At 44.4% G+C, this 27,857-nt stretch overlaps 1 protein-coding gene across 3 annotated transcripts in view; it reads right to left on the bottom strand.

Annotated features, from left to right (window-relative positions):
- Nucleotides 1-240: 240 nt before the first annotated feature.
- Nucleotides 241-27,857, bottom strand: part of LOC112230243 (coiled-coil domain-containing protein 85A) — a 35,534-nt gene continuing 7,917 nt past the window's right edge. Inside the window, exons 3-5 of one of the 3 annotated variants that reach the window (XR_006079636.1) lie at nucleotides 20,119-20,189; nucleotides 1,877-1,934; nucleotides 745-798 (exon numbers count right to left, since the gene is read on the bottom strand). Coding sequence is in view for 2 of the 3 variants with exons in the window: in XM_024396458.2 (XP_024252226.2) it covers nucleotides 780-798; nucleotides 1,877-1,934 (77 nt within the window). In the remaining variant the exon portion in view is untranslated. Of the gene's footprint in view, nucleotides 799-1,876; nucleotides 1,935-20,118; nucleotides 20,190-27,857 lie in introns of all 3 variants that reach the window. The other 2 variants (XM_024396458.2, XM_024396459.2) reach the window with 2 other exon arrangements.

Raw genomic sequence — 27,857 nt, forward strand, 5'->3', positions numbered from 1 at the left:
GGGGTGGTGGGAGAGAGCGAGATAGCAGGGGAGAGAGGAAAGAGAAGAAGAAAGTGGAAGTGAAGGGGAAGATATAGAGATTAAGAGAGAGGGGAGAGGCTGAGGGAGAAAGAGGAACAGGAGAGAGAGAGAGAGAGAGAGAGAGAGATATAGAGAGGAGAGGCAGAGGCAGAGGGAGAAAGATGAATAGGAGAGAGAGAGAGAAAGAGATAATAAGAGAGAGATAATAAGAGAGAGAGATTGAGAGAGATTAAGAGAGAAAGGGTAGAGGCAGAGGGAGGAAGAGGAGAGAGCGAGAGAAAGCGAGAGATAAAAATAGATAAAGAGAGAGAGAGAGAGATAGTGGACCCCAGACTGATGAGATGAATCTGTAAACAGAGAGGAGAGTTCCTCTTCTTCTCTCCTTCTTTTCACTTCTTCCCCTGCATCTTTCCCTCTCTGGGGGGTAGGTCAAGTCATGGTGGTTGGCAGGGAGCTCATATTCGGTATCCAGTCTAGCTCTCATCTATTTAGCTGTGGCAGTCTTTGGGAATGCCATCCATCTGTCCTAATAGCATTCCCAAGTTTCCCCCCAAATTGTCCCGAACTCTAGATATGTAGAAATGAAAACATAGTAGTATGTGAGGACGGATGGGACAGAACATCAGGATCTTGGAGAGGGGTGTCCAGTTGTCCTAGTGTCTGTTTGGGCCAGGGCAGCAGGAGTGTTGGACACTTCCTTATCCCCCCGTTGAGGAGGTACGTTTCACCCCAAACGTCCCAGCTGGGGTGCAGTGTGGTCAAGAAGAGGCATCGAAGCTATGAGGGAGAAGAAGACATGCTTTAGGCATACTTTGAATCCATCAATGATATACTTACTGTTATGATGTGACTAAAGGTAGAGAGGGCGAGAAAGAGAAAGGGCGGAATACGAGAAAGAGGGTGAGAGAAATTCGGAGAAAGTAAAAAACAGGAAACGAGTATGTTCCATCTTTGGGCAGAATGAAACATCAAGAAGTGATTGTGTGTATGTAAGGTGGTGTGCAATCCCCCAGGAGAGAGGGGATGTCCTGTCGCTGAATCATTCAATATTAAAACAGCCACCTACACACACACACACACACACAGTCATCTGCTCCCTCCCCGCTGGGCCAAGATTTAAGATGGCAAGGTCACCTCTATCTCTTCATTACTATAAACCCACTATAGTCTCACTGTCTGCCACACAGCTTGATTGTTATACACCCAGATTGGCCAACTGATGTGATGTACACCTTAGTTACCACACTGGTAGCCTGGTTCCAGATCTGTTTGTGGTGTCTTGTCAACTTCTGGTCATTGGCATTCAAGAGAGCACAAACAGATCTGGGACCAGGCTACCACACTAGGCCCGTTCTCTCTGACTCATAGGATGACACAGCTAGAGTTACAATTCTTCTATTCCCTCTGGCTCAGGTCTGCTTATACAGGCTTTGTAAAGTTTTGCTGAGGGCTACTTTAAGGAAGGGATATTTTTTGAAATTTTTTTTTGATTTAACCTTTATTTAACTAGGCAAGTTAAGAACAAATTCTTATTTACAATGATGGCCTACACCGGCCAAACCGGTGGGACTCCCAATCACGGCCGGATGTGACACAGCCTGGATTCGAACCAGGGACTGTAGTGTCGCCTCTTGCACTGAGATGCAGTGCCTTAGACCGCTGCGCCACTCGGGAGCAAAGTTGGTAGTGCATGGCACTCGCAAAGCCAGGGTTGTGGGTTGGATTCCCACGGGGGACCAGTACAAGGGGGGAAAAAGTATGAAAATGCATGTACTCACTACTGTAAATCGCTCTGGATTAAAGCATCTGCTAATTACTAAAAACGTTCAAATGTGTCCTATTGAATGATTCTTACCTGTCCCATATTTTCACATTTCTACAGTTGGTGGTACAGCATCCAGCTGACATCAAAGCTGAGAGAGAGAGAGAGAGAGAGAGAGAGAGAGAAACAGAAGAGATGTAAGCTCAGTGCCAGATCCTTTAGTTCTACAGTTTGGGTGTTAAATGAAGAGAGAGGAGAGGGACAACACGGTACGTGACTGTTTAGTCATAGATAGATAGATGGTACATCACAATGTTCCATTTGATCGCTCTATCGTGTGTTTGGTGTGATAACTCCACTCCAGACTGTGTGGGCACAGGCTTTGAGGCCCCCCCCCTCGACTGTTTCAACCCTCTGCTGCAGCGCTGCAGTTGACAGCCACCAGACAGGCCTCTCTCCTGTAACGTCAGCAGGACTTCACAGGCTCAGCTAAGTAACTGTCAATCTGTCTAAGTTCTGTCTTAGTTTTCCACCATATTCCCCCTGTGTGGATGTGAACAAATGCACACGCAAATCTGATGGCCACACAGCAGTATGAAACACAGAGAAGGTGAGGACAGTCAAATAGTAAGGAAGGTGAGAGGACAGGAGAGAATGAGAGAGATATGGGGGAAAGAGGAGAGAGGTACCAATGGGTTAAGGTGTGAAAACAAACAAGGCCCTGTGGAGTTCAGTCCATTTCCTCTTGTACTCCTTTTGACAGGATGTGAGATATCTACAATACATGACATTAACACAAGGACACATCATTGTAATGTGGCACTGATTCTGACAGCACACCGTAGTTCTGTCTAACACGGATGTCTCAATACAATACAGAACTATCCCTCTTAGTTTACTCTCTCTCTCTCCTCCACTGTTGTCCTCCCCATGCGACTATAATAATGTTTGCAGCACATTCTCTCCCCCAGCTCTCTGGGCTGACTTCTATTGCCTATTAACTATTCATAAGATCTTGTGACTGTAGACTTCTACAAAAAAAATCCCACTGTAAGCCTCCACTACGCTAGTCCACACATCATGCACGCCTCAATTTATCTACGGGAGGGAGAAAATAGCGAAAACTGTTTTTGTGTGTGTCTGTCTGTGTGTGCGTGTGTGAGGATAGAGATCATGTATGAAAACTCCCTTCAGGTTTTGGAGGTCAGGTTGTGTGGAATGGAATGGATTTCACGACTAAGGAGCCTCGGGGCGTTATGAGTGAAGAAGGCTAGACGCTCGCACACACACACACACACACACACACACACACACACACACACACACACACACACACACACACACACACACACACACACACACACACACACACACACACACACACACACACCATTTTAAGTGTATAAGCAGCTGACAGTAGTCTGACCCAGACGCTAATAGTGACATTAGAAAGGTGAGGGAGGTTAGGCAGACTGCTGATGACATGGTGTTCTGTGATAGGTGGGTCATTCTGTTTGTAAGATGACAGCTTAATGTGGAGGAGAGTGGGAACAATTAGCCTTAAACGGAATAGCCAATCCCAAACTCATGAATGTGACGCAGGTCATGTGATCATACGGTTTTAATCACGGGCTTGTGATAGGGTGATGATGTAACGTTTGGCATCAACTGGACTGATACTGACAACATGCTGAGACCCCTTCCAGTATTAACTGACTAGAACTGATGTAATGGATTCAACTGATCACGAACTGATAGAATCACTCTCCCAATATTCACAATGACATTGGAGATATATTCAAACCTGACAGGAACGGTAAGGCGAGGAACAGTTCCTCAGAACATTTAGATATTCAGAGGGTTGGGTTTTATACCGCTGACCGGAATTGGATTTGGGGTCACAGAAAGAATAGTTGACGTGATTATTCAAGAATAAAGTGGAGCTGAACTTTCCCAGAGCTTCACCTCAGCGGGACGGCTCTTCATTTATCTTTTCCTCAAAAAGATTTGCGTGATTTGCTGTGCAGAAAATCTGGTCCCACTAATACATTGCGGTTCCCAGATCTAACACTTTCCATGCAGCTCAGGACTAAGACTAATTATGACTTTACATAACTGATCGTTCTTCTAAAGTACAGACAGAAAGGAATTAGCAATAGCCAATGAGACCTTTTTTCTAAGGAAACATTTTGACGCTCAGGACAAGGATAGTTTCCCAGACCCAGATTAAGCCTTTAGTCCTTCTCAAAAGCATTGAAATACACTATATTAAAATAGTTGTTTATTTAGGCTTAATCTGTGTTTAGAAAACTGTCCCTCAATGTTTAGGAACTCAAGTAAGTTATCACATGTATAGATTGATCAATCCTACCCTTGGCTGCACACTACCTGTGTATTATCAAAATGTGTAATTTATGATATAATTTATGTCTAAATCAAAGCAGGAAACACATCAACTCTTCCATGTGGACCCAGTCAACCCCTTCAGTCCTTTCTATCGCTCCAGAAATGATGAAAAAGAGGCAGAAAACAAGTCTGGCTGCTCAGCAGATTGGTTGACATGGACTAAACTTAACAAAAAGAATAAAGTCTGGCTGCTCAGCAGATTGGTTGACATGGACTAAACTTAACAAAAATAATAAAGTCTGGCTGCTCAGCAGATTGGTTGACATGGACTAAACTTAACAAAAAGAATAAAGAAAATACAATACAAAATGACATAAAACACAATGGAAAAAGCCTCAGTATCCGAATAGGAGATTAATAATAAACGGGTCTTTAAATACATCTACAACCTAAAGCATTGTATTTGGTTCAAAACAACACCAGACCTAAACCTCAACTGGAGTTGTGTATAAAGGGTGTGGCCACTGAGCAAGTTGAGGAAGTTAAACTCCTAGGTATGACACCGGACGGTCAGTTATCATGGTCACGTTGAGGAAGTTAAACTCCTAGGTATGACACCGGACGGTCAGTTATCATGGTCACGTTGAGGAAGTTAAACTCCTAGGTATGACAACGGTCAGTTATCATGGTCACGTTGAGGAAGTTAAACTCCTAGGTATGACACCGGACGGTCAGTTATCATGGTCACGTTGAGGAAGTTAAACTCCTAGGTATGACACCGGACGGTCAGTTATCATGGTCACGTTGAGGAAGTTAAACTCCTAGGTATGACACCGGACGGTCAGTTATCATGGTCACGTTGAGGAAGTTAAACTCCTAGGTATGACACCGGACGGTCAGTTATCATGGTCACGTTGAGGAAGTTAAACTCCTAGGTATGAGCCGGTCAGTTATCATGGTCACGTTGAGGAAGTTAAACTCCTAGGTATGACACCGGACGGTCAGTTATCATGGTCACGTTGAGGAAGTTAAACTCCTAGGTATGACACCCGGTCAGTTATCATGGTCACGTTGAGGAAGTTAAACTCCTAGGTATGACACCGGACGGTCAGTTATCATGGTCACGTCGAGGAAGTTAAACTCCTAGGTATGACACCGGACGGTCAGTTATCATGGTCACGTTGAGGAAGTTAAACTCCTAGGTATGACACCGGACGGTCAGTTATCATGGTCACGTTGAGGAAGTTAAACTCCTAGGTATGACACCGGACGGTCAGTTATCATGGTCACGTTGAGGAAGTTAAACTCCTAGGTATGACACCAGACGGTCAGTTATCATGGTCACGTTGAGGAAGTTAAACTCCTAGGTATGACACCGGACGGTCAGTTATCATGGTCACGTTGAGGAAGTTAAACTCCTAGGTATGACACCGGAAGGTCAGTTATCATGGTCACGTTGAGGAAGTTAAACTCCTAGGTATGACACCGGACGGTCAGTTATCATGGTCACGTTGAGGAAGTTAAACTCCTAGGTATGACACCGGACGGTCAGTTATCATGGTCACGTTGAGGAAGTTAAACTCCTAGGTATGACACCGGACGGTCAGTTATCATGGTCACGTTGAGGAAGTTAAACTCCTAGGTATGACACCGGACGGTCAGTTATCATGGTCACGTTGAGGAAGTTAAACTCCTAGGTATGACACCGGACGGTCAGTTATCATGGTCACGTTGAGGAAGTTAAACTCCTAGGTATGACACCGGACGGTCAGTTATCATGGTCACGTTGAGGAAGTTAAACTCCTAGGTATGACACCGGACGGTCAGTTATCATGGTCACGTCGAGGAAGTTAAACTCCTAGGTATGACACCGGACGGTCAGTTATCATGGTCACGTTGAGGAAGTTAAACTCCTAGGTATGACACCGGACGGTCAGTTATCATGGTCACGTTGAGGAAGTTAAACTCCTAGGTATGACACCGGACGGTCAGTTATCATGGTCACGTTGAGGAAGTTAAACTCCTAGGTATGACACCGGACGGTCAGTTATCATGGTCACGTTGAGGAAGTTAAACTCCTAGGTATGACACCGGACGGTCAGTTATCATGGTCACGTTGAGGAAGTTAAACTCCTAGGTATGACACCGGACGGTCAGTTATCATGGTCACGTTGAGGAAGTTAAACTCCTAGGTATGACACCGGACGGTCAGTTATCATGGTCACGTTGAGGAAGTTAAACTCCTAGGTATGACACCGGACGGTCAGTTATCATGGTCACGTTGAGGAAGTTAAACTCCTAGGTATGACACCGGACGGTCAGTTATCATGGTCACGTTGAGGAAGTTAAACTCCTAGGTATGACACCGGACGGTCAGTTATCATGGTCACGTTGAGGAAGTTAAACTCCTAGGTATGACACCGGACGGTCAGTTATCATGGTCACGTTGAGGAAGTTAAACTCCTAGGTATGACACCGGACGGTCAGTTATCATGGTCACGTTGAGGAAGTTAAACTCCTAGGTATGACACCGGACGGTCAGTTATCATGGTCACGTTGAGGAAGTTAAACTCCTAGGTATGACACCGGACGGTCAGTTATCATGGTCACGTTGAGGAAGTTAAACTCCTAGGTATGACACCGGACGGTCAGTTATCATGGTCACGTTGAGGAAGTTAAACTCCTAGGTATGACACCGGACGGTCAGTTATCATGGTCACGTTGAGGAAGTTAAACTCCTAGGTATGACACCGGACGGTCAGTTATCATGGTCACGTCATATTGACAAAGTAGTTGAGACGTCTGTTATTGAAGACGTTCTCGTCTGCAGAAGTTCGGCTTTTTTTTTTTACACAAAGATCAACTGTGGTTGTTAAGGCTCTGGTCTTGTCCCATCATTTCATTCATTTAAATAACTGTTCATCTTGATTACTGTCCGGTAACATGGTCAGGTGCAGCAAAGAAAGACCTATCAAAGCTGCAGCTGGTACAAAGCAAAGCAAAACGCCTTGCCCTTAACTACACACACAGAACTAACATCATCAACATGCATAATAGTCTTTCCTGGTTGACGGTTGACGAGAGACGAACTGCATGTCTTCTAGTTTTCATGAGAAATAAGTACTGTGACGAAAATTCGAGATTGTCTGCATGATCAAATAACATTCATCTCGGACACCCATACATACCCAACAAGACCTGCCACCAGAGGTCTCTTCACAGTCCCTAAATCCAAAACGAATTCCTGGGCAACGCACAGTATTATACAGAGCCATGATCACATGGAACTCCCTTCCATCTCCTATTACTCACCGGTGTGTCAATCTAAGTAACATAATACTAAAAATCCCATTCAAAATCCTTCCGTTTAAACTAGAGATATCATTTTGGCACGGGCTGCATCTCAATCCACTGCATCGAATGTTGGCGGCCGTCCGCATTTGTGGGGGAAGGTGGCCGAGCTACAGCGGTGTCTGTAGTGTCCATTCTGCTCAATGCCCCCCCCCCCACAGTGTCACAGGACTGGTCCGAAGTCAGTACTGTCAATGTGCCAACTTATGTTTGTAGCATCCGAAACCGATTCTCACGAACCCGACGGTGTTCTCCGTTCTGCTCTACGACCCCCACAGTGTCACAGGACTGGTCTGAATGTAACCCATACCATTTGGAAGTATAGAGGTAGTTATGTGCCTACCCAAAAAAAGAGGCTAAATCCTGAGCTTTCTTACATCTCCTAGATACAAGAACAGACACTTCAAAACCTTGTTTCTTATCATTCATTATTTGACTGTCTTTTTTATTGTTGCCATTTATATGAATCTGTTATTCAATGCGTTTCTATGGGCTATAGCAGTAAAGGCCAAATTCAATATTTTATCAAATCATTATTTGATATTTTTGGGGGATACCTAACAGGGTCCTAAAATTCAAAATCAAAAAGCTAAATGATCCATGGTATGAAACAATTCCATATGTCAGCTCAGAACCCCCCCCAGCGGCTTAGACTTACAGGGGTTAAACAACATCTCATGGAACTACTGGGGACCGTGAAACACTCTAACACACACATTTGTTGCTTAGTTGTATTGACTGTAATATTTTTGTTGTTGTATTGTTTGCATATCACTGTCTTTTAAATCAGTGTATCAGTGTTCTGCTACTTGTCTTGTTTTGTGTTAGAGAGTAGCATCTGCTTTTGCAAGAGCCAATGGGGATCCAAATAAACAAGTGAACCAGATCAACGCAAGGTCATTTACGACCCTCAGATCTCCTAAAAATCGGCTTTGTTAAATTATTTAGGGGCTGTTGAGATGTTGAGATGCACTGTAGATCAGTGACCTTCCGCTTAGCTAGCGGTCAGTCTGTCTATCAGTAAGTCAGTCTGCCCCTTAGGCAGACACAGTTACATATAATATATACCAATTACTAGACGCTTTAGTCATGCCTGGATACATTTTAAGTATGGGTGTTCCCGGGAATCGAACCCACTACCCTGGCGCTACAAGCGCCATGCTCTACCAACTGCTGAACATCTACCATAACTAAAATGTCACTACAGCATCACTAGGCTGAATATAGGTTATAATGTAACCTTTACAGTACATGAACTGTCCAGCTACATTACCAGGGGAAAAGGAGTACGAGCTGAAAAATAACACTTATGCCTTGGGGCATCATGTAGGAGAAATGCATCTGCATCTATGTACTGTACTGTAGGGTACTGTATGTATTGGTCAGGGCATCCAAATGTGTTACATTTGCAGATGAGAATGAGAGAGTGATTCCGGGAAGCTAGAATTATCTCCTTTACATAACACTGTGGAGTAGCAATCCAGCCCTCTCTCACTCTCTCTCTCTCTGTCTCTCTCTCTCTGTCTCTTTCTCTCGCCTCTCCTCTCTCTCTGTCTCCTCTGTCTCTCTCTCTCTCCTCTCTGTCTCTCTTTTTCCTCTCTGTCTCTCTTTCTCTCCTCTCTCTCTTCTCTCTCGCTCCTCTCTGTCTCACTCTCTCTCTTCGTCTCTATCCTCTCTGTCTCGCTCTCTCTCTTTCTTGCTATCCTCTCTGTCTCTGTACTGTAGGGTACTGTATGTATTGTTCAGGGCATCCAAATGTGTTACATATGCAGATGAGAACGAGAGAGTGATTCCAGGAAGCTAGAATCTCCTTCACATAACGTTGTGGAGTAGCAATCCAGCCCTCTCTCTGTCCTCTCTGTCTCTCTCTCTGTCCTCTCTGTCTCTCTCTCTCTTATCTGTCTCTCTCTCTTACCTGTCTCTCTCTCTCCCTCTCTCTCTCCTCTCTGTCTCTCTCTCTCTCTGTCTCTCTCTCTCTCCCCCCCTCTCTCTCCTCTCCTCTCTCTCTCTCTCTCCCCCCTCTCTCCCCCCTCTCTCTCCCTCTCTCTCTCTCTCTCTCTCTGCAGCAGTGCTGTTGTGTGTTGTTTCAGGTTAGTACTCATAGGATGAAGGCCAGTTACAGTGCATTGCATAGCTGGAGGGCTGAATGCTAAACATGACATCTACTGTTCTGTATGTAATGTATATGTTAGTAATGTAAGATACTGTATTGTGTTACAGCATACAGTAAAGATGCTATCTTTATGCCGTAGCACAGTTCAATTGTGTGACAGGAGAGCTGACTGATAGTGAATTCCACAGTTTGGTTTCTTAAGGACCTGTCAGCTGTCTGCTGCTAAGCCCAGGACTCAGTATCCGGCTGTACACACACACACACACACAGTCTAGGCTGCGGAAGCTTGACTGTGGGTGATTGGAGCGTGGAACTCACCAGAGTGGAGCTGGCTAATGAGGTTGACCGTGCCTGGGGCTGTGTGTGTGTGTGTGTGTGTGTGTGTGTGTGTGTGTGTGTGTGTGTGTACGCGTGTCTACTTTATCACTGACTCCAATCAAGAACCACAGACTGAGACAGAGAGACATCAAAAGATGCACACACACACACACACACACACACACACACACACACACACACACAGAGTAGCCCATGGTAACCTCTCATTGGTGATAAATTATAAACAAGGGAGGGGCCCCGTTATTGGCAACCTCTCCCCACTGTTAATGACAATGTTACCCCAACGTTAGCCTCCGGGCATCCCACAATGCACCACTACACTACTGTCACGCCCTGACCGTAGAGATCTTTTTATTCTCTATGTTTGGTTGGTCATGGTGTGACTAGGGTGGGAAACTCTATGTTCTTTGTTTCTATGTTTTGGCCGGGTATGGTTCTCAATCACGGACAGCTGTCTATCGTTGTCTCTGATTGGGAATCATACTTAGGCAGCTTTTTTCCTTTTGTATTTGTGGGTAGTTGTCTTTGTTAGGGGCATTATAGCCTAAGTAAGCGTCACGGTCGTGTCCTTGTTCTTTGTTTTGTTGGTGACATTTACCAATAAAATAAATGTGCGCTCACCATGCTGCACCTTGGTCCGGTCATTTCCATGACGACGGCGATCGGGACAACTACCGCTTCTTCTAGTGCCCAGAGTCTAAATTCAATGAGTTTCTCCCAACAAATCGCACCCACACACCACACACATCATACACACACCACACACATCATACACACACATGGTACAGACACCATATGGTGCAGATTACATCAGAATGGTCTGTGTGTATGTGTATTTGTGTGTTAAATACCTGCCTCTCTTCAGTTCTGCTGCTCCTCTGATCTCAGTTCTACTTATCACTGCCTCCAATCAAGAGACAGACTGAGACACACAGACATCAATAGACACACACACACTGACGCACATACTCCCGGTACAGACGCCATATCGTGCAGATTACAGAATAGGACCTACTTTTACAGTGATCATGTGAATGTTGAATCTTTACTGGGGTTGTAGGGGTAAATAAACACACACACACAGTAAACAGTATTCCTTCACGCCTGGTAAATCTGCCGAGATCCTCAACTCCACTCGAGTGGAGAAGAACCTCTAATTTATTCGGAATAAATGAAATAGTTAAAAATAAAACTGAGTGTCGGGTGTCAGAGGGAGCTCACAGATTCCAATGTAGTTGTATTACTGTATCAGCATCAACTAATTGTGCTAATCTGTTGCCTCATTTCATGGCTTAATATAGGCTATAACCCTGTGCATTCAAAGATGGTTACTTCATGGTCACTCTAGGTTGTATTCATTAGGCACCAAACGGACAAAAACAGACTAACACAGGGAGGGTCTGCTTGGACTTATAAGTAATGCCCATTAAGAATGCTCGTTAAGAATCCAATAAGAAATGCTCTTTTTTGTTTTCCGTCTCAGAACGTTTCCGTTAAGTGCCGTAAGGAATACGACCCCGTATTCAAAAATGGCCACTTCCTTCTTAGTTGTACAGGAGGCATGTTTCGGAAATGACTCTCAAAAGGCAAATTAAATATTGAAGCGTACATTTGTAAGATAAACTGCTGTTGTCCTAGTTTCGGAGACAAACACAGTAGCCCACGGTAACCTCTCATTGGTGATAAATTATAAACAAGGAAGGGACCACGTTATTGGCAACCTCTCCCCACTGTTGACGACAGTGTTACCCCAACGTTAGCCTCCGAGCATCCCACAATGCACCACTCTACCACCGTTTCTTCTAGTGCCCAGGGTCTAACTTTAATGAGTTTCTCTCAACAAATCTCTCACACACACACACACATACGTGCGGGCGCACACACGCAGTCTCAACTCAATACCTTGGTTATCCACTTCCTTAGGAGATCAATCGTTTACTCTTATTTTGCCCTCTCTATCTCATGCAGTTCTTCAGTAGCTGTTGTATCGCTGCATTTCCCTTCAATCTAAAGCTTTTGTTCTATTTCATATGGGAATAATAGGCAAAGGGCCAGTCTCGTGTAATCTACCAAAGAAACGCTTTAAAGACAGAAAACACTTCATTAAAAAAAACTAAGACATTCTTCTGATGAACACAATGCAGACAGATGTGGCGATGATGTCATAACGGCGGCATCTATGCCGTTAGTAGATACAGAAGACATCTCCTTCCCGTGTAACATCTATGTCTTTCAGAGATAGCACCTCGTCCCTGTCTTTCCCATAGCATCTCATTCTCACTGTGAACAACGAGGGCTCTTCTAACACGGTGCAGCCGAGGTGAGATTCACACTCCTATCTCAGCGCTGGGAGAAGAGGCAGGAGGGGGATTACACAACTCAACTAGGGAGTACTCTTGATGAGTGCCAGTTCAACACACACACGGACAGACGAAGACACACACACTTGCGTGTGGACATGTGCACACGCTTCTTGACAAACGCCAGTTGAACAACAGCACTGCAGTAAATCCCTCAACCTCAGCACCAAGGTCATGTATCTATGACCTCCCCTTGGAAAGACAGACCAATCAGAGCCTCAGAAGTCACGCCAGCATTTTCTTGACTAAAAGTCGAGCAAGAAACACTCTCAATTATATGTTTCGCCTGCAGCGAGCGTTCCTCTTAGAGCCAAGACCAAAACCGTAATGAAATGTTATTTGGCTGTAACCGTGCAGAGGAGAAAAAAAGAGTGAGTTGGGCTCTAGCAATGGGGGGTAATGAGATACAGTAGCCATTATCTGCAGGCTGCTGCTGGTAATGGTGTCCTATCAAGAGGAAGAAATCTCTCTACAGTACAGAGAAGCAGACAGTATGCTAGAGCTAGACACACGAAATCAGGCGTTTGACCTTGATGCCAATCATTCCGATGTCAAGTTTAAGTGACAAACGTGATTATCCATTTTCCAGTGAAAATATACATAATTATTATGCTTACAGGCATTTGGCTCAGACACATCACAGATCCATCCCGATCAAAGAATGAGCACATACAGTCGGAAGTCAGAAGTTTACATACACTTAGGTTGGACTCATTAAAACTAATTTTCAACCACTCCACAAATTTCTTGTTAACAAACTATAGTTTTTATCAAGTCGGTTAGGACATCTACTTTGTACATGACACAAGTAATTTTTCCAACAATTGTTTACAGACAGATTATTTCACTTATAATTCACTGTATCACAATTCCAGTGGGTCAGAAGTTTACATACACTAAGTTGACTGTGCCTTTAAACAGCTTGGAAAATTCCAGAAAATTATGTCTTGGCTTTAGAAACCGATAGGCTAATTGACATCATTTTAATCAATTGGAGGTGTACCTGTGAATGTATTTCAAGGCCTACCTTCAAACTCAGTGCCTCGTTGCTTGACATTACGGGGAAATCAAAAGAAATCAGCCAAGACCTCAGAATAAAATTGTAGACCTCCACAAGTCTAGCTCATCCATGGGAGCAATTTCCAAACGCCTGAAGGTCCCACGTTCATCTGTACAAACAATAGTACGCAAGTATAAACACCATGGGACCACGCAGCCGTCATACCGCTCAGGAAGGAGACGCGTTCTGTCTCCTAGAGATGAATGAACTTTGGTGCGAAAAGTGCAAATCAATCCCAGAACAACAACAAAGGACCTTGTGAAGATGCTGGAGGAAACAGGTACAAAAGTATCTATATCCACAGTAAAACAAGTCCTTTATCGACATAACCTGAAAGGCCGCTCAGCAGGGAAGAAGCCACTGCTCCAAATCCGCCATAAAAAAGCCAGACTACGTTTTGCAACTGCACATGGGGACAAAGATCGTACTTTTTGGAGAAATGTCCTCTGGTCTGATGAAACAAAAATAGAACTGTTTGGCCATAATGACCATCGTTCTGTTTGGAGGAAAAGGGGGAGGCTTGCAAGCTGAAGAACACCATCCCAACCATGAAGCACGAGAGTGGCAGCATCATGTTGTGGGGGTGCTTTGCTGCAGGAGGGACTGGTGCACTTCACAAAACAGATGGCATCATGAGGGTGGAAAATTATGTGGCTATATTGAAGCAACATCTCAAGACATCAGTCAGGAAGATAAAAGGACAAATGGACAATGATACAAACATACTTCCAATGTTGTGTCAAAATGGCTTAAGGACAACAAAGTCAAGGGAGTGGCCATCACAAAGCCCTGACCTCAATCCCATAGAAAATTTGTGGGTAGAACTGAAAAAGAATGTGCGAGCAAGGAGGCCTACAAACCTGACTCAGTTAGACCAGCTCTTTATTTTTTTTTCTTTATTTAACTAGGCAAGTCAGTTAAGAACAAATTCTTATTTTCAATGACAGCCTAGGAACAGTGGGTTAACTGCCTGTTCAGGGGCAGAATGACAGATTTGTACCTTGTCCGGTTACTAGTCCAACGCTCTAACCACTAGGCTACCCTGCCACCTCTGTCAGGAGGAATGGGACAAAATTCACCCAACTTATTGTGGGAAGCTTGTGGAAGGCCACCTGAAACGTTTGACCGAAGATAAACATTTTAAAATCAATGCTACCAAATACTAATTGAGTGTATGTAAACTTCTGACCCACTGGGAATGTGATGAAAAAAATACTAGCTGAAATAAATCACTATTGTTCTGACATTTCACATTCTTAAAATAAAGTGGTGATCCAAACTGACCTAAGACAGGGAATTTTTACTAGGATTAAATGTCAGGAATTGTGAAAAACTGAGTTTAAGTGTATTTGGCTAAGGTGTATGTAAACTTCCGACTTCAACTGTACATACCATCTTGTCTGAAACATAGAAAGCATTAAAACAAACAGATAATGAACGCCCCAGGCACTGAAAAGATTAGAAACTACATTGAGGGGGTGTGATAAAAATGTATAATAATGTGGTCGGTGCTTAGCTTTGACATCCTACGTTATCTTAAAGCTACATTCTGGGATTCTAAAAAACAACAAAACGGCAGCCCTGAATTGAAATGAGGAACAGATTCCCAGATCCCATACTGTACCTTTAATGATGTGTTATCTCTCTTCCCGTCCCTGTTATGTTGTGATAGATGGTATCTGACTTTGGTGAGACCAGATAGATGTTGTTACTGGAGACAATATAACTCTGGGAGGTGTCCCTTGATCATTGATCAAACTGTTAGATAATATACTGTAAATAGATGCTCGTCAAGATAGCATTGTTAACAGCAGCGGAAGCCAGTTGGCTAGCAACAGAGAATGTGAAAGCAAGGTGAGTTCAGATACTCGCTGTAAACGTCTCTTCCAAGATGAATGACATTCAGGTTGACATTAATTCAACTATTTCTTGCCCACCAGGAATGACACAAACTGTCACAACCTGGTAATAACATCCAAGAGCCATGTTCAAGATCGTATGAATTGAACCGCTTTGAACTGAATCCATCTACCAGAAATGACAAAAACTACTTTCTCTAAAACATCAAGTCAAGGTCACCTCCAGGTCTTCAAATGATGAAAAAATTGAAATATTCCTTGAGGTAATTTCTCCCCTGGAATTGATGCCTGTATCTCCACTCGCTCCATCCTCTCTCCCCTCTCTCCATCCTCTCCCTCCCCTCTCTCCATCCTCTCTCCCTCCTCTCTTCATCCTCTATCCCCTCTCCCTCCTCTCTCCCCTCTCTCCATCCTCTCCCTCCCCTCTCTCCATCCTCTCTCCCTCCTCTCTTCATCCTCTATCCCCTCTCCCTCCTCTCTCCCCTCTCTCCATCCTCTCCCTCCCCTCTCTCCATCCTCTCTCCCTCCTCTCTTCATCCTCTATCCCCTCTCCCTCCTCTCTCCCCTCTCTCCATCCTCTCCCTCCCCTCTCTCCATCCTCTCTCCCTCCTCTCTTCATCCTCTATCCCCTCTCCCTCCTCTCTCCCCTTTCTTCATCCTCTCTCCATCCTCTCTCCCCTCTCCCTCCTCTCTCCCCTCTCTTCATCCTCTCTCCATCCTCTCTCCCCTCTCTCCCTCCTCTCTTCATCCTCTATCCCCTCTCCCTCCTCTCTCCCCTCTCTTCATCCTCTCTCCATCCTCTCTCCCCTCTCTTCATCCTCCCCCTGTGATCTGATTTGTCTCAGCCCACTGGTCCATCTCTCATTGGCACGGCACACCGGGGGAGAGAGAAGACCAGGGGAGGACCCTGACAGTCTATTCTCTCTGTCACTGGAATGAGATTGCGTGTCAACGGCCCAGGCCTGACTCTGGAACAGTTGTCACATATCTCAGGAGCGATGAGGCCTCGGAGTTGGTCCCTTCCACTACTGAGCACAGGGCGGGGGTGTGAAGGTGACAGTTGAGGCCTTTAACTAAGAAATGCCTGTTTTTAATCTGTAAAGCTCACGATATCTGGACTTAATCTTCAATATAGTTTAGCTACAATTCAACTCTCCATGTCATTTTCACACTGAATTGCCAAAATAAAATGGTTCGCCTCAAAAAGTAGAAACCGTTTATCTGTGAGAACGACACCAAAAATATATATTTTAATTTTAATATTAGTAGTAATCTGCTAAACATCTCTGTGTTAAACACACACGCACACATTGTCATGAATGCAGGCATGCGCGCACACACAGTTGTCCAAAGGGAGCAGACATTAAGGTAATGAGGGTTATCAGCAAAATGTTTAATAACACTCTTGCTATAATGTGTGCTCCGAAGGTACGTCGGTTGTTGCTATAAGGTTATGTGTCCTGGACGTGAACACAAACAAATAGAAAATGAAAGACCGTAATTCAAACCCGGTCTCCTGGGTACCATGAGATTATGTTGGTCCTCTGATGTTAGCCCTCTGAGTCTTCAGGTCTTAGGCAAGGTTACTCAGTGTGCGTAGTTCCAAACCAGCTCTGTTAAATAGATACATCTCCAAAGTGCAAGAAGTAAGGTGTATGTTAAGAACATCTAAACTTTCTGATTATACTTATCCATGTGACAAATGTCTGCCTAATACTCCCATATCTCCTAAACTTTCTGATTATATTTATCCATGTGACAAATGTCTGCCTAACACTCCCATATCTCCTAAACTTTCTGATTATATTTATCCATGTGACAAATGTCTGCCTAACACTCCCATATCTCCTAAACTTTCTGATTATATTTATCCATGTGACAAATGTCTGCCTAATACTCCCATATCTCCTAAACTTTCTGATTATATTTATCCATGTGACAAATGTCTGCCTAATACTCCCATATCTCCTAAACTTTCTGATTATATTTATCCATGTGACAAATGTCTGCCTAATACTCCCATATCTCCTAAACTTTCTGATTATATTTATCCATGTGACAAATGTCTGCCTAATACTCCCATATCTCCTAAACTTTCTGATTATATTTATCCATGTGACAAATGTCTGCCTAATACTCCCATATCTCCTAAACTTTCTGATTATATTTATCCATGTGACAAATGTCTGCCTAATACTCCCATATCTCCTAAACTTTCTGATTATATTTATCCATGTGACAAATGTCTGCCTTAATACTCCCATATCTCCTAAACTTTCTGATTATATTTATCCATGTGACAAATGTCTGCCTAATACTCCCATATCTCCTAAACTTTCTGATTATATTTATCCATGTGACAAATGTCTGCCTAATACTCCCATATCTCCTAAACTTTCTGATTATATTTATCCATGTGACAAATGTCTGCCTAACACTCCCATATCTCCTAAACTTTCTGATTATATTTATCCATGTGACAAATGTCTGCCTAATACTCCCATATCTCCTAAACTTTCTGATTATATTTATCCATGTGACAAATGTCTGCCTAATACTCCCATATCTCCTAAACTTTCTGATTATATTTATCCATGTGACAAATGTCTGCCTAATACTCCCATATCTCCTAAACTTTCTGATTATATTTATCCATGTGACAAATGTCTGCCTAATACTCCCATATCTCCTAAACTTTCTGATTATATTTATCCATGTGAAAAATGTCTGCCTAATACTCCCATATCTCCTAAACTTTCTGATTATATTTATCCATGTGACAAATGTCTGCCTAACACTCCCATATCTCCTAAACTTTCTGATTATATTTATCCATGTGACAAATGTCTGCCTAATACTCCCATATCTCCTAAACTTTCTGATTATATTTATCCATGTGACAAATGTCTGCCTAATACTCCCATATCTCCTAAACTTTCTGATTATATTTATCCATGTGACAAATGTCTGCCTAATACTCCCATATCTCCTAAACTTTCTGATTATATTTATCCATGTGACAAATGTCTGCCTAATACTCCCATATCTCCTAAACTTTCTGATTATATTTATCCATGTGACAAATGTCTGCCTAATACTCCCATATCTCCAAACACAGAATCAGTGACTAAATGTTGGATTTCTTGTAACTATCAGCTACGAATTTGTTCGCACATGAACGTAGCTTGTGAGTGTGACATCTTTTGGCAGACTTGCGAGGAAGAAGAGGAGAGAGGAAGAGTGACAACACACTCGCTCTCTCTAATCCACTCTGTGTGTGTGTGTGTGTGTGTGTGTGTGTGTTCTGAAACAAGGCTTTGTGATGGTGCTACTCCTCAGACAGGTGATTCAACACTGTCAACCAATTAGGAAGAGAGAGAAACATTCTGGTACTTTTCCCTGACAGACTGAGCGTGGAGTCTAGAGAGAGAGAGGAGCACACACACACACACACACACGCACACACACACACACACACACACACACACACACACAGAGGCCTGTAATTGTTCTGTCACTGCACTATAGACATTTTATGGCAGCAATACGACTTCAGTCTAATGGATGCTTTCTCTACAACCAATACAGTATTGTACAGATGGTAAAATAGTTCTCTCAATATACACAAAAAAATTGGTTCCACCAGCCAGTCAGTCAGTACTGTATATCTTTACAATAAAGCTCACCTTGGACCCCCAAAATACAATAAGAGCATCCATAAATAAAGCAATACTCTAGAGAAAGTAATATCATGGGAAAAATTAATCACATCTCAATTTAGATCAATTCAATTTCAGACAGACAATTCAGCATTCAACAATGATTGACAGCCAGGTGGGAAGTTGAAATTAGTTTATTTTTGGAATGCGTGTGTGTGTGCGCAGATGTGTGTGTGTTTGCAAGCTTGCACACAGGTGTGTGTGTGTGTGTGGTGTGTGTGTGTGTGTGTGTGTGTGTGTGTGTGTGTGTGTGTGTGTGTGTGTGTGTGTGTGTGTGTGTGTGTGTGTGTGTGTGTGTGTGTGTGTGTGTGTGTGTGTGTGTGTGTGTGTGTGTGTGTGTGTGTGTGTGTGTGTGTGTGTGTGTGTGTGTGTGTGTGTGTGTGTGTGTGTGTGTGTGTGTGGAAGGTAGCCTAGCGGTTAGGAGCGTTGGGCCAGTAACCGACATGTCACTGGTTTCGAATCCCAGAGCCGACTAGGTGAAAAATCTTTTGATGTTCCCTTGAGCAAGGTACTTAACCCTAATTGCTCCTGTAAGTTGCTCTGGATAAGAGCGTCTGCTAAATGAAGGACATGTGTGTGTATGAATGCAGGGGAAAGGTATCGGGGGTAAACAGGAGGGGAGGTATTGGTCTGCTGCTATATTTAGAGCTCAAGTCAAAGCGGAGTATATCCCAAGGTCACAGAGAGGGAGAGGAAGAGAGAGAGAGAGGCGCTGCTAAACCACAGGCTTCCCCTTTGCACGGGAGGGAGGGAGGGGTAAGGGAGAGGGTAAGGGAGAGAGAGAGGGGGGGAGAGAGGGGGGGAGAGAGAGAGAGAGAGGAGAGGAGAAAAGAGGAGACAGGAGTGAAAAACACTTTTCACACCTACAGAGTATTCTCAGAAACCTCGCCTCAACCTATTAAATCCTGTCCCTCTGTGACTACTGCCAGACAGTCTACATTACCAATCTCCCATTGGCACTAGGGCTTCACGCACTCTCTGTGTCCCAAATGGCACCCTATTTCCGTTGTAGTGCATCCACTGACGAGTAAGATGGTGCCGGAGGATAGGGCTGCCGTCTTATCGGCTTAACCAACCATGCTATTTTGTTTGTTTTTTCGCGTTGTTCTTAAATTTGTACATAATGTTGCTGCTACCGTCTCTTACGACCGAAAAGAGCTTCTGGACATCAGAACTGGGATTACTCACCTCAAATTAGACGAGGAGTTCTTCTTCAATTAGTTGGACACGAGGGATATACTACATACACCCGACCAGGCCTAGATCCTCGTGATTCGTGGAAAAAGGAAAAGTACACTTCAGTTCAAAAGTTGCTTAGAAATGTCTTTGTTTTTGAAAGAAAAGCACATTTTTTGTCCATTAAATAACATCGAATTGATCAGAAATACAGTGTAGACATTGTTAATGTTGTAAATTACTATTGGAGGACAAAACAGCAGTCTCTGGTAAGACACGGGTCAGGGGCCTATTCATATATGAAATTCATATTTCATAATAGCTGGTGCACGATATCTAAGGAAGTCTCAGGGTTTTTCTCGCCTGAGGTAGAGTATCTCATGATAAGTTGTAGACCACACTATCTACCTAGAGAGTTTTCATCTGTATTTTTCATAGCTGTCTACCTACCACCACAGACCGAGGCTGGCACTAAAAGAGCACTCACTCAACGAGCTGTATTCCGCTATAAGCAAACAGGAAAACGCTCATCCAGAGGCGAAGCTCCTAGTGGCCGGGGACTTTAATGCAGGGAAACTTAAATCAGTTTTACCTCATTTCTATCAGCATGTTAAATGTGCAACCAGAGGGGAATTTTTTTTTCTAGACCACCTTAATTCCACACACAGAGACGCGTACAAAGCTCTCCCTCACCCTCCATTTGGTATATATGACCATAACTCTATCCTCCTGATTCCTGCTTACAAGCAAAACATTTAAGCAGGAAGCACCAGTGACTCGGTCTATAAAAAAGTGGTCAGATGAAGCAGATGCTAAACTACAGGATTGTTTTGCTAGTACAGACTGGAATATGTTCTGGGATTCTTCCGATGGCATTGAGGAGTACACCACATCAGATCCACCACACATCAATAAGTGCATCGAGGACGTCTTCCCCACAGTGACTGTACGTACATACCTCAACCAGAAGCCATGGATTACAGGCAACATTCGCACTGAGCTAAAGTATAGAGCTGCTGCTTTAAAGGAGCAGGACTCTAACCTGGAAGTTTATAAGAAATTCCACTATGCCATCCAACGAACCATCAAACACGCAAAACGTCAATACAGGACTAAGTTCGAATCGTACAACACCGGCTCCGACGCTCGTCAGATGTGGCAGGGCTTGCAAACTATTACAGACTACAAAGGGAAGCACAGCCGAGAGCTGCCCAGTGACACGAGCTTACCAGACGAGCTAAATAACTTCTATGCTCGTTTCGAGGCAAGTAAAACGACTGTGTGATCACGCTCTCCGATGTGAGTAAGACCTTTAAACAGGTCAACATTCACAAGGCCGTTGGGCCAGACGGATTACCGGGAAGTGTACTCTGAGCATGCACTGACCAACTGCAAGTGTCTTCATTAACATTTTCAACCTCTCCCTGTCTGAGTCTGTAATACCAACATGATTCAAGCAGACCATCATAGTCCCTGTGCCCAAGAACACTAAGATAATCTGCACTCACGTCTGTAGCCATGAAGTGCTTTGAACGGCTGGTCATTGCTCACATCAACACCATTGTCCCAGAATCCCTTGACCCCCTCCAATTTGCACTCCGCACCAACAGATCCACAGATAATGGAATTTATATTGCACTCCCACACTGCCCTTTCCCACCTGGACAAAAGGAACACCTATGTGAGAATGCTGTTCATTAACTACAGCTCAGCGTTCAACACCATAGTGCTCTCAAAGCTCATCACTAAGCTAAGGACCCTGGGACTAAACACCTCCCTCTGAAACTGGATCCTGGACTTCCTGACAGGCAACCCCCAGGTGGTAAGGGTAGGTAGCAACACATCTGCCACGCTGATCCTCAACATAGGAACCCCTCAGGGTTTCGTTCTCAGTCCCCTCCTGTACTCCCTGTTCACTCATGACTGCACGGCGGCACGACTCCAACACCATCATTAAGTTTGCTGATGACACAACAGTAGTAGGCCTGATCACCGACAACGATGAGACAGCCTATAGGGAGGACCTGAACTTGTGGTTCAAGGACAACAACCTCTCCCTAAACGTGATCAAGACAAAGGAGATGATTGTGGACTACAGGAAAAGGAGGACCGAGCACGCCCCCATTCTCATCGATGGGGCTGCAGTGGAGCAGGTTGAGAGCTTCAACTTCCTTGGTGTTCACATCACCAACAAACAAACATGGTCCAAGCTCACCAAGACAGTTGTGAAGAGGGCACGACAAAACCTATTCCCCCTCAAGAGAGTGAAAAGATTTGGCATGGGTCCTCAGATCCCCAAAAATGTTTTACAGCTGCACCATCGAAAGCCTCTGGACGGGTTGCATCAGTGCCTGGTATGGCAACTACTCAGCCTCCGGTCGCAAGGCACTACAGAGGGTAGTGCGTACGGCCCAGTACATCACCGGGGCCAAGCTTCCTGCCATCTAGGACCTCTATACCAGGCGATGTCAGAGGAAGGCCCTAAAATTGTCAAAGACTCCAGCCACCCTAGTCATAGACTGTTCTCTCTGCTACCGCACAGCAAGCGGTACCTGAGCGCCAAGTCTAGGTCCAAGATGCTTCTAAACAGCTTCTACCCCCAAGCCATAAGACTCCTGAACAGCAAATCAAACGGCTACCCAGACCATTTGCATTGCCCCCCCACTCCCACATTGCTGCTACTCACTGTTATTATCTATGCATAGCCACTTTAATAACTCTAACTACATGTACAAAAGTACCTCAATTACCTCGACACCAGTGTCCCCGCACATTGACACCCTGTATACAGCCCCACTATTGTTATTTACTGCTGCTCTTCAATTATTTGTTATTCTTATCTCTTACTTTTTTAGGGATTTTCTTAAAACTGCACTGTTGGTTAAGTGCTTGTAAGTAAGCATTTCACTGTAAGGTCTACACCTGCACACGATTTAGCCGCAGACTTATCTGTCCTTAAATGGATGGAGAAGTCCCGCCAGCACTATCCTATGCTGCATGTCAATCCACATACTGGATGTGATACTGCAAAGTCATTCTGTCTGAGATGTCTGGTGGTAGGCTACATCAGGCTCGTAATTCATTAGGATACACCGTAACAAAAGGTTATGCAACAGAAAACAAAACCAAGCTTCCTATTAGACAAGTTCAGGTTGTCCATCCCTGTTTCGCCCATTTTTCGCCCGTTTGGTGCGTAGCGAATACAATCCAGGATGATGATTAACTACTATATCATTGAATTGAATTATCATCCCAATGCTCTGACCTATAAATAATATTCGCCCCTACGAACAAATGAAGTTGTCACAACTTTGAAATAGGTTGTGAGAAGGTTGTTTATAATGACACTACCATTTGACAATGTTGTGACAACGCAAATAAAACAAGGTTGGGGCATCAATCTCATTTTAATAGGCACTAGTAAGAACCTGCTCGCTTTTGGTGAGGATTTTTTTGTAATTTTTTTTTACACTGTAAACACACACACACACGCACACACACACACACACACACACATACACACACACACACACAAAACCACGGCTGGCTGTGATTTAGACAACGTCCTAAAATAAGCAACAACAGATGAGAGCATTAAAAGAGCTGTCTAGGTCAACGCCTGCTGTGTTTTCATTTGGGATTTCACCCAGCCCAGATTCCACAATTTAAATGGGATTGCAGTTAGACTTTCACCATTTGTTTGCATGGCCGGTTGGCTTGTTGCAACGTGTGTGTGTGTTTACATGGGTGTGTGTGTGTTTGCCCACGCACATGCGTGAGTGTGTGGACTGTGGCAGCGGAGGCCGGACACACACAGACACACACAGACACACACACTTCAGAAAAATGAAATAATGTTGTGGAAACCGCTTAGAGGATAATCCCATGGCGACGACGAGGCAGGCTGGAGGACACCACGTCATCACAGAACACAGACACACACACTCAGGCTGGAGGACACCACGTCATCACAGAACACACACACACTCAGGCTGGAGGACACCACATCATCACAGAACACACACACACTCAGGCTGGAGGACACCACGTCATCACAGAACACACACACACACTCAGGCTGGAGAACACCACGTCATCACAGAACACACACACACACACTCAGGCTGGAGGACACCACATCATCACAGAACACACACACACTCAGGCTGGAGGACACCACGTCATCACAGAACACACACACACACTCAGGCTGGAGGACACCACGTCATCACAGAACACACCCACACACTCAGGCTGGAGGACACCATGTCATCACAGAACACACACACACACACACTCAGGCTGGAGGACACCACGTCATCACAGAACACACACACACACACTCAGGCTGGAGTACACCACCCAATCATCACAAAAACAAACACACACACACACACTCAGGCTGGAGTACACCACTCAATCATCACAAAAACACACACACACTCAGGCTGGAGTACACCACTCAATCATCACAAAAAAACACACACACACACACTCGGGTGGAGTACACCACTCAATCATCACAAAAACACACACACACACACTCGGGCTGGAGTACACCACTCAATCATCACAAAAACACACACACACACACTCAGGCTGGAGTATACCACTCAATCATCACAAAAACACACACACACACTCAGGCTGGAGGACACCACGTCATCACAGAACACACACACACACACTCAGGCTGGAGGACACCACGTCATCACAGAACACACACACACACTCAGGCTGGAGTACACCACTCAATCATCACAAAAACACACACACACACTCAGGCTGGAGGACACCACATCATCACAGAACACACACACACACACTCAGGCTGGAGTATACCACTCAATCATCACAAAAACACACACACACACACTCAGGCTGGAGGACACCACATCATCACAGAACACACACACACACACTCAGGCTGGAGTACACCACTCAATCATCACAAAAACACACACACACACTCAGGCTGGAGGACACCACATCATCACAGAACACACATACATTAACACATACACACAATTAATTCCACCCTCCAAAAAGGTTTGTTCTGTGTTTTTAGGCAGCGGGAAGAGACTGACGTACATGAACATAATGAGGCTCTAACACTGCTCCCAATCCTCTGCTATCTCTAAAGCCAGCCGTTACTATCTAGACTTTTCCAACCACAGGGTTCAATTCTCGGGCCGACTCTTTTCTCTGTATATATCAATGATGTTGCTCTTGCTGCGGGTGATTCCCTGATCCACCTCTACGCAGACGACACCATTCTGTATACTTCCGGCCTGTCCTTGGACACTGTGCTATCTAACCTCCAAACGAGCTTCAATGCCATACAATACTCCTTCCGTGGCCTCCAACTGCTCTTAAACGCTAGTAAAACCAAATGCATGCTTTTCAACCGTTCGCTGCCTGCACCCGCATGCCCAACTAGCATCACCACCCTGGATGGTTCCGACCTTGAATATGTGGACATCTATAAGTACCTAGGTGTCTGGCTAGACTGTAAACTCTCCTTCCAGACTCATATCAAACATCTCCAATCGAAAATCAAATCTAGAGTCGGCTTTCTATTCCGCAACAAAGCCTCCTTCACTCACGCCGCCAAACTTACCCTAGTAAAACTGACTATCCTACTGATCCTCGACTTTGGCGATGTCATCTACAAAATAGCTTCCAACACTCTACTCAGCAAACTGGATGCAGTTTATCACAGTGCCATACGTTTTGTCACTAAAGCGCCTTATACCACCCACCACTGCGACCTGTATGCTCTAGTCGGCTGGCCCTCGCTACATATTCGTCTCCAGACCCACTGGCTCCAGGTCATCTACAAGTCCATGCTAGGTAAAGCTCCGCCTTATCTCAGTTCACTGGTCATGATGGCAACACCCACCCGTAGCACACGCTCCAGCAGGTATATCTCACTGATCATCCCTAAAGCCAACACCTCATTTGGTCGCCTTTCGTTCCAGTTCTCTGCTGCCTGTGACTGGAACGAATTGCAAAAATCGCTGAAGTTGGAGACTTTTATCTCCCTCACCTACTTCAAACATCTGCTATCTGAGCAGCTAACCGATCGCTGCAGCTGTACATAGTCTATTGGTAAATAGCCCACCCAATTTTACCTACCTCATCCCCATACTGTTTTTATTTATTTACTTTTCTGCTCTTTTGCACACCAATATCTCTACCTGTACATGACCATCTGATCATTTATCACTCCAGTGTTAATCTTCAAAATTGTAATTATTCACCTACCTCCTCATGCCTTTTGCACACAATGTATATAGACTCCCCTTTTTTTCTACTGTGTTATTGACTTGTTAATTGTTTACTCCATGTGTAACTCTGTTGTCTGTTCACACTGCTTTATCTTGGCCAGGTCGCAGTTGCAAATGAGAACTTGTTCTCAACTAGCCTACCTGGTTAAATAAAGGTGAAATTTAAAAAAATATTTAAAAAAACATCCTTTGTAGTGTTGTTTCCTTCCATTACAGATAGATTTTCAGAGGTAATATCGTGAGTGGCATTTAAAGAGCACCGTACAAAAAGCAGGTTAACTTTTTTTGTCATGAATATTCTTCCGGAGGCAGTTCTGCAGAGTGGTCACTAGCTGGCACAGCCATGAAGTCATAAAATCTGATTTTAAACCTAACCCTAACCTTAACCACACTGCTAACCCTAATGCTAAACCCTAACCTTAACCACACTGCTAACCCTAATGCTAAACCCTAACCTTAACCACACTGCTAACCCTAATGCATAACCCTAACCTTAAATTAAGACCAAAAAGCACGTTTTTGTTTTCATAACTTTTTACAATATAACCAATATTGACTTTGCAACTGGCCTATTTAAGGGGAAATCTCATAACAATACTCATGACAATAAACATCATCATGTGTAAAAACACAAGAGATCTTAGTTATAGTTCATACCCAGGCCCGTATAACCTGGCACAGAGTGTGTCCTGACCAGATCACAAGGTCAGGAGGAACTAGTCATAGACCACCTCAGGGTTGAGTTTCAGCGTAACCATCGTGACATTGTCATACCACTGCAGCAAAATGTGTATATATATATATATGCACTTCCTTTTCTGAATGTGGAATATAGAGCCTAGGCTACTGTTCATTATGAAGAGAAGAGGTGACATGCAGAAAATGACGGTCCCTCAGGAGCAACACAAAACTCTTGATTGTATGACTATGGTAAAGTCTCCATGATGTACAGAAACAGACGTTATTATATAGGAGTCACTGTGGTCCTCAGGTCAGTGGGTATACTGTGGCCCTCTGGTCAGTGGGTATACTGTGGCCCTCTGGTCAGTGGGTATACTGTGGCCCTCTGGTCAGTGGGTATACTGTGGCCCTCTGGTCAGTGGGTATACTGTGGCCCTCTGGTCAGTGGGTATACTGTGGTCCTCAGGTCAGTGGGTATACTATGGTCCTCTGGTCAGTGGGTATACTGTGGTCCTCTGGTCAGTGGGTATACTGTGGTCCTCTGGTCAGTGGGTATACTGTGGTCCTCTGGTCAGTGGGTATACTGTGGCCCTCTGGTCAGTGGGTATACTGTGGCCCTCAGGTCAGTGGGTATACTGTGGCCCTCAGGTCAGTGGGTATACTGTGGCCCTCAGGTCAGTGGGTATACTGTGGCCCTCAGGTCAGTGGGTATACTGTGGCCCTCTGGTCAGTGGGTATACTGTGGCCCTCAGGTCAGTGGGTATACTGTGGCCCTCAGGT

Source organism: Oncorhynchus tshawytscha, linkage group LG02 (genome assembly GCF_018296145.1).
Source record: "Oncorhynchus tshawytscha isolate Ot180627B linkage group LG02, Otsh_v2.0, whole genome shotgun sequence".
NCBI classification, from domain to species: Eukaryota; Metazoa; Chordata; class Actinopteri; order Salmoniformes; family Salmonidae; genus Oncorhynchus; species Oncorhynchus tshawytscha.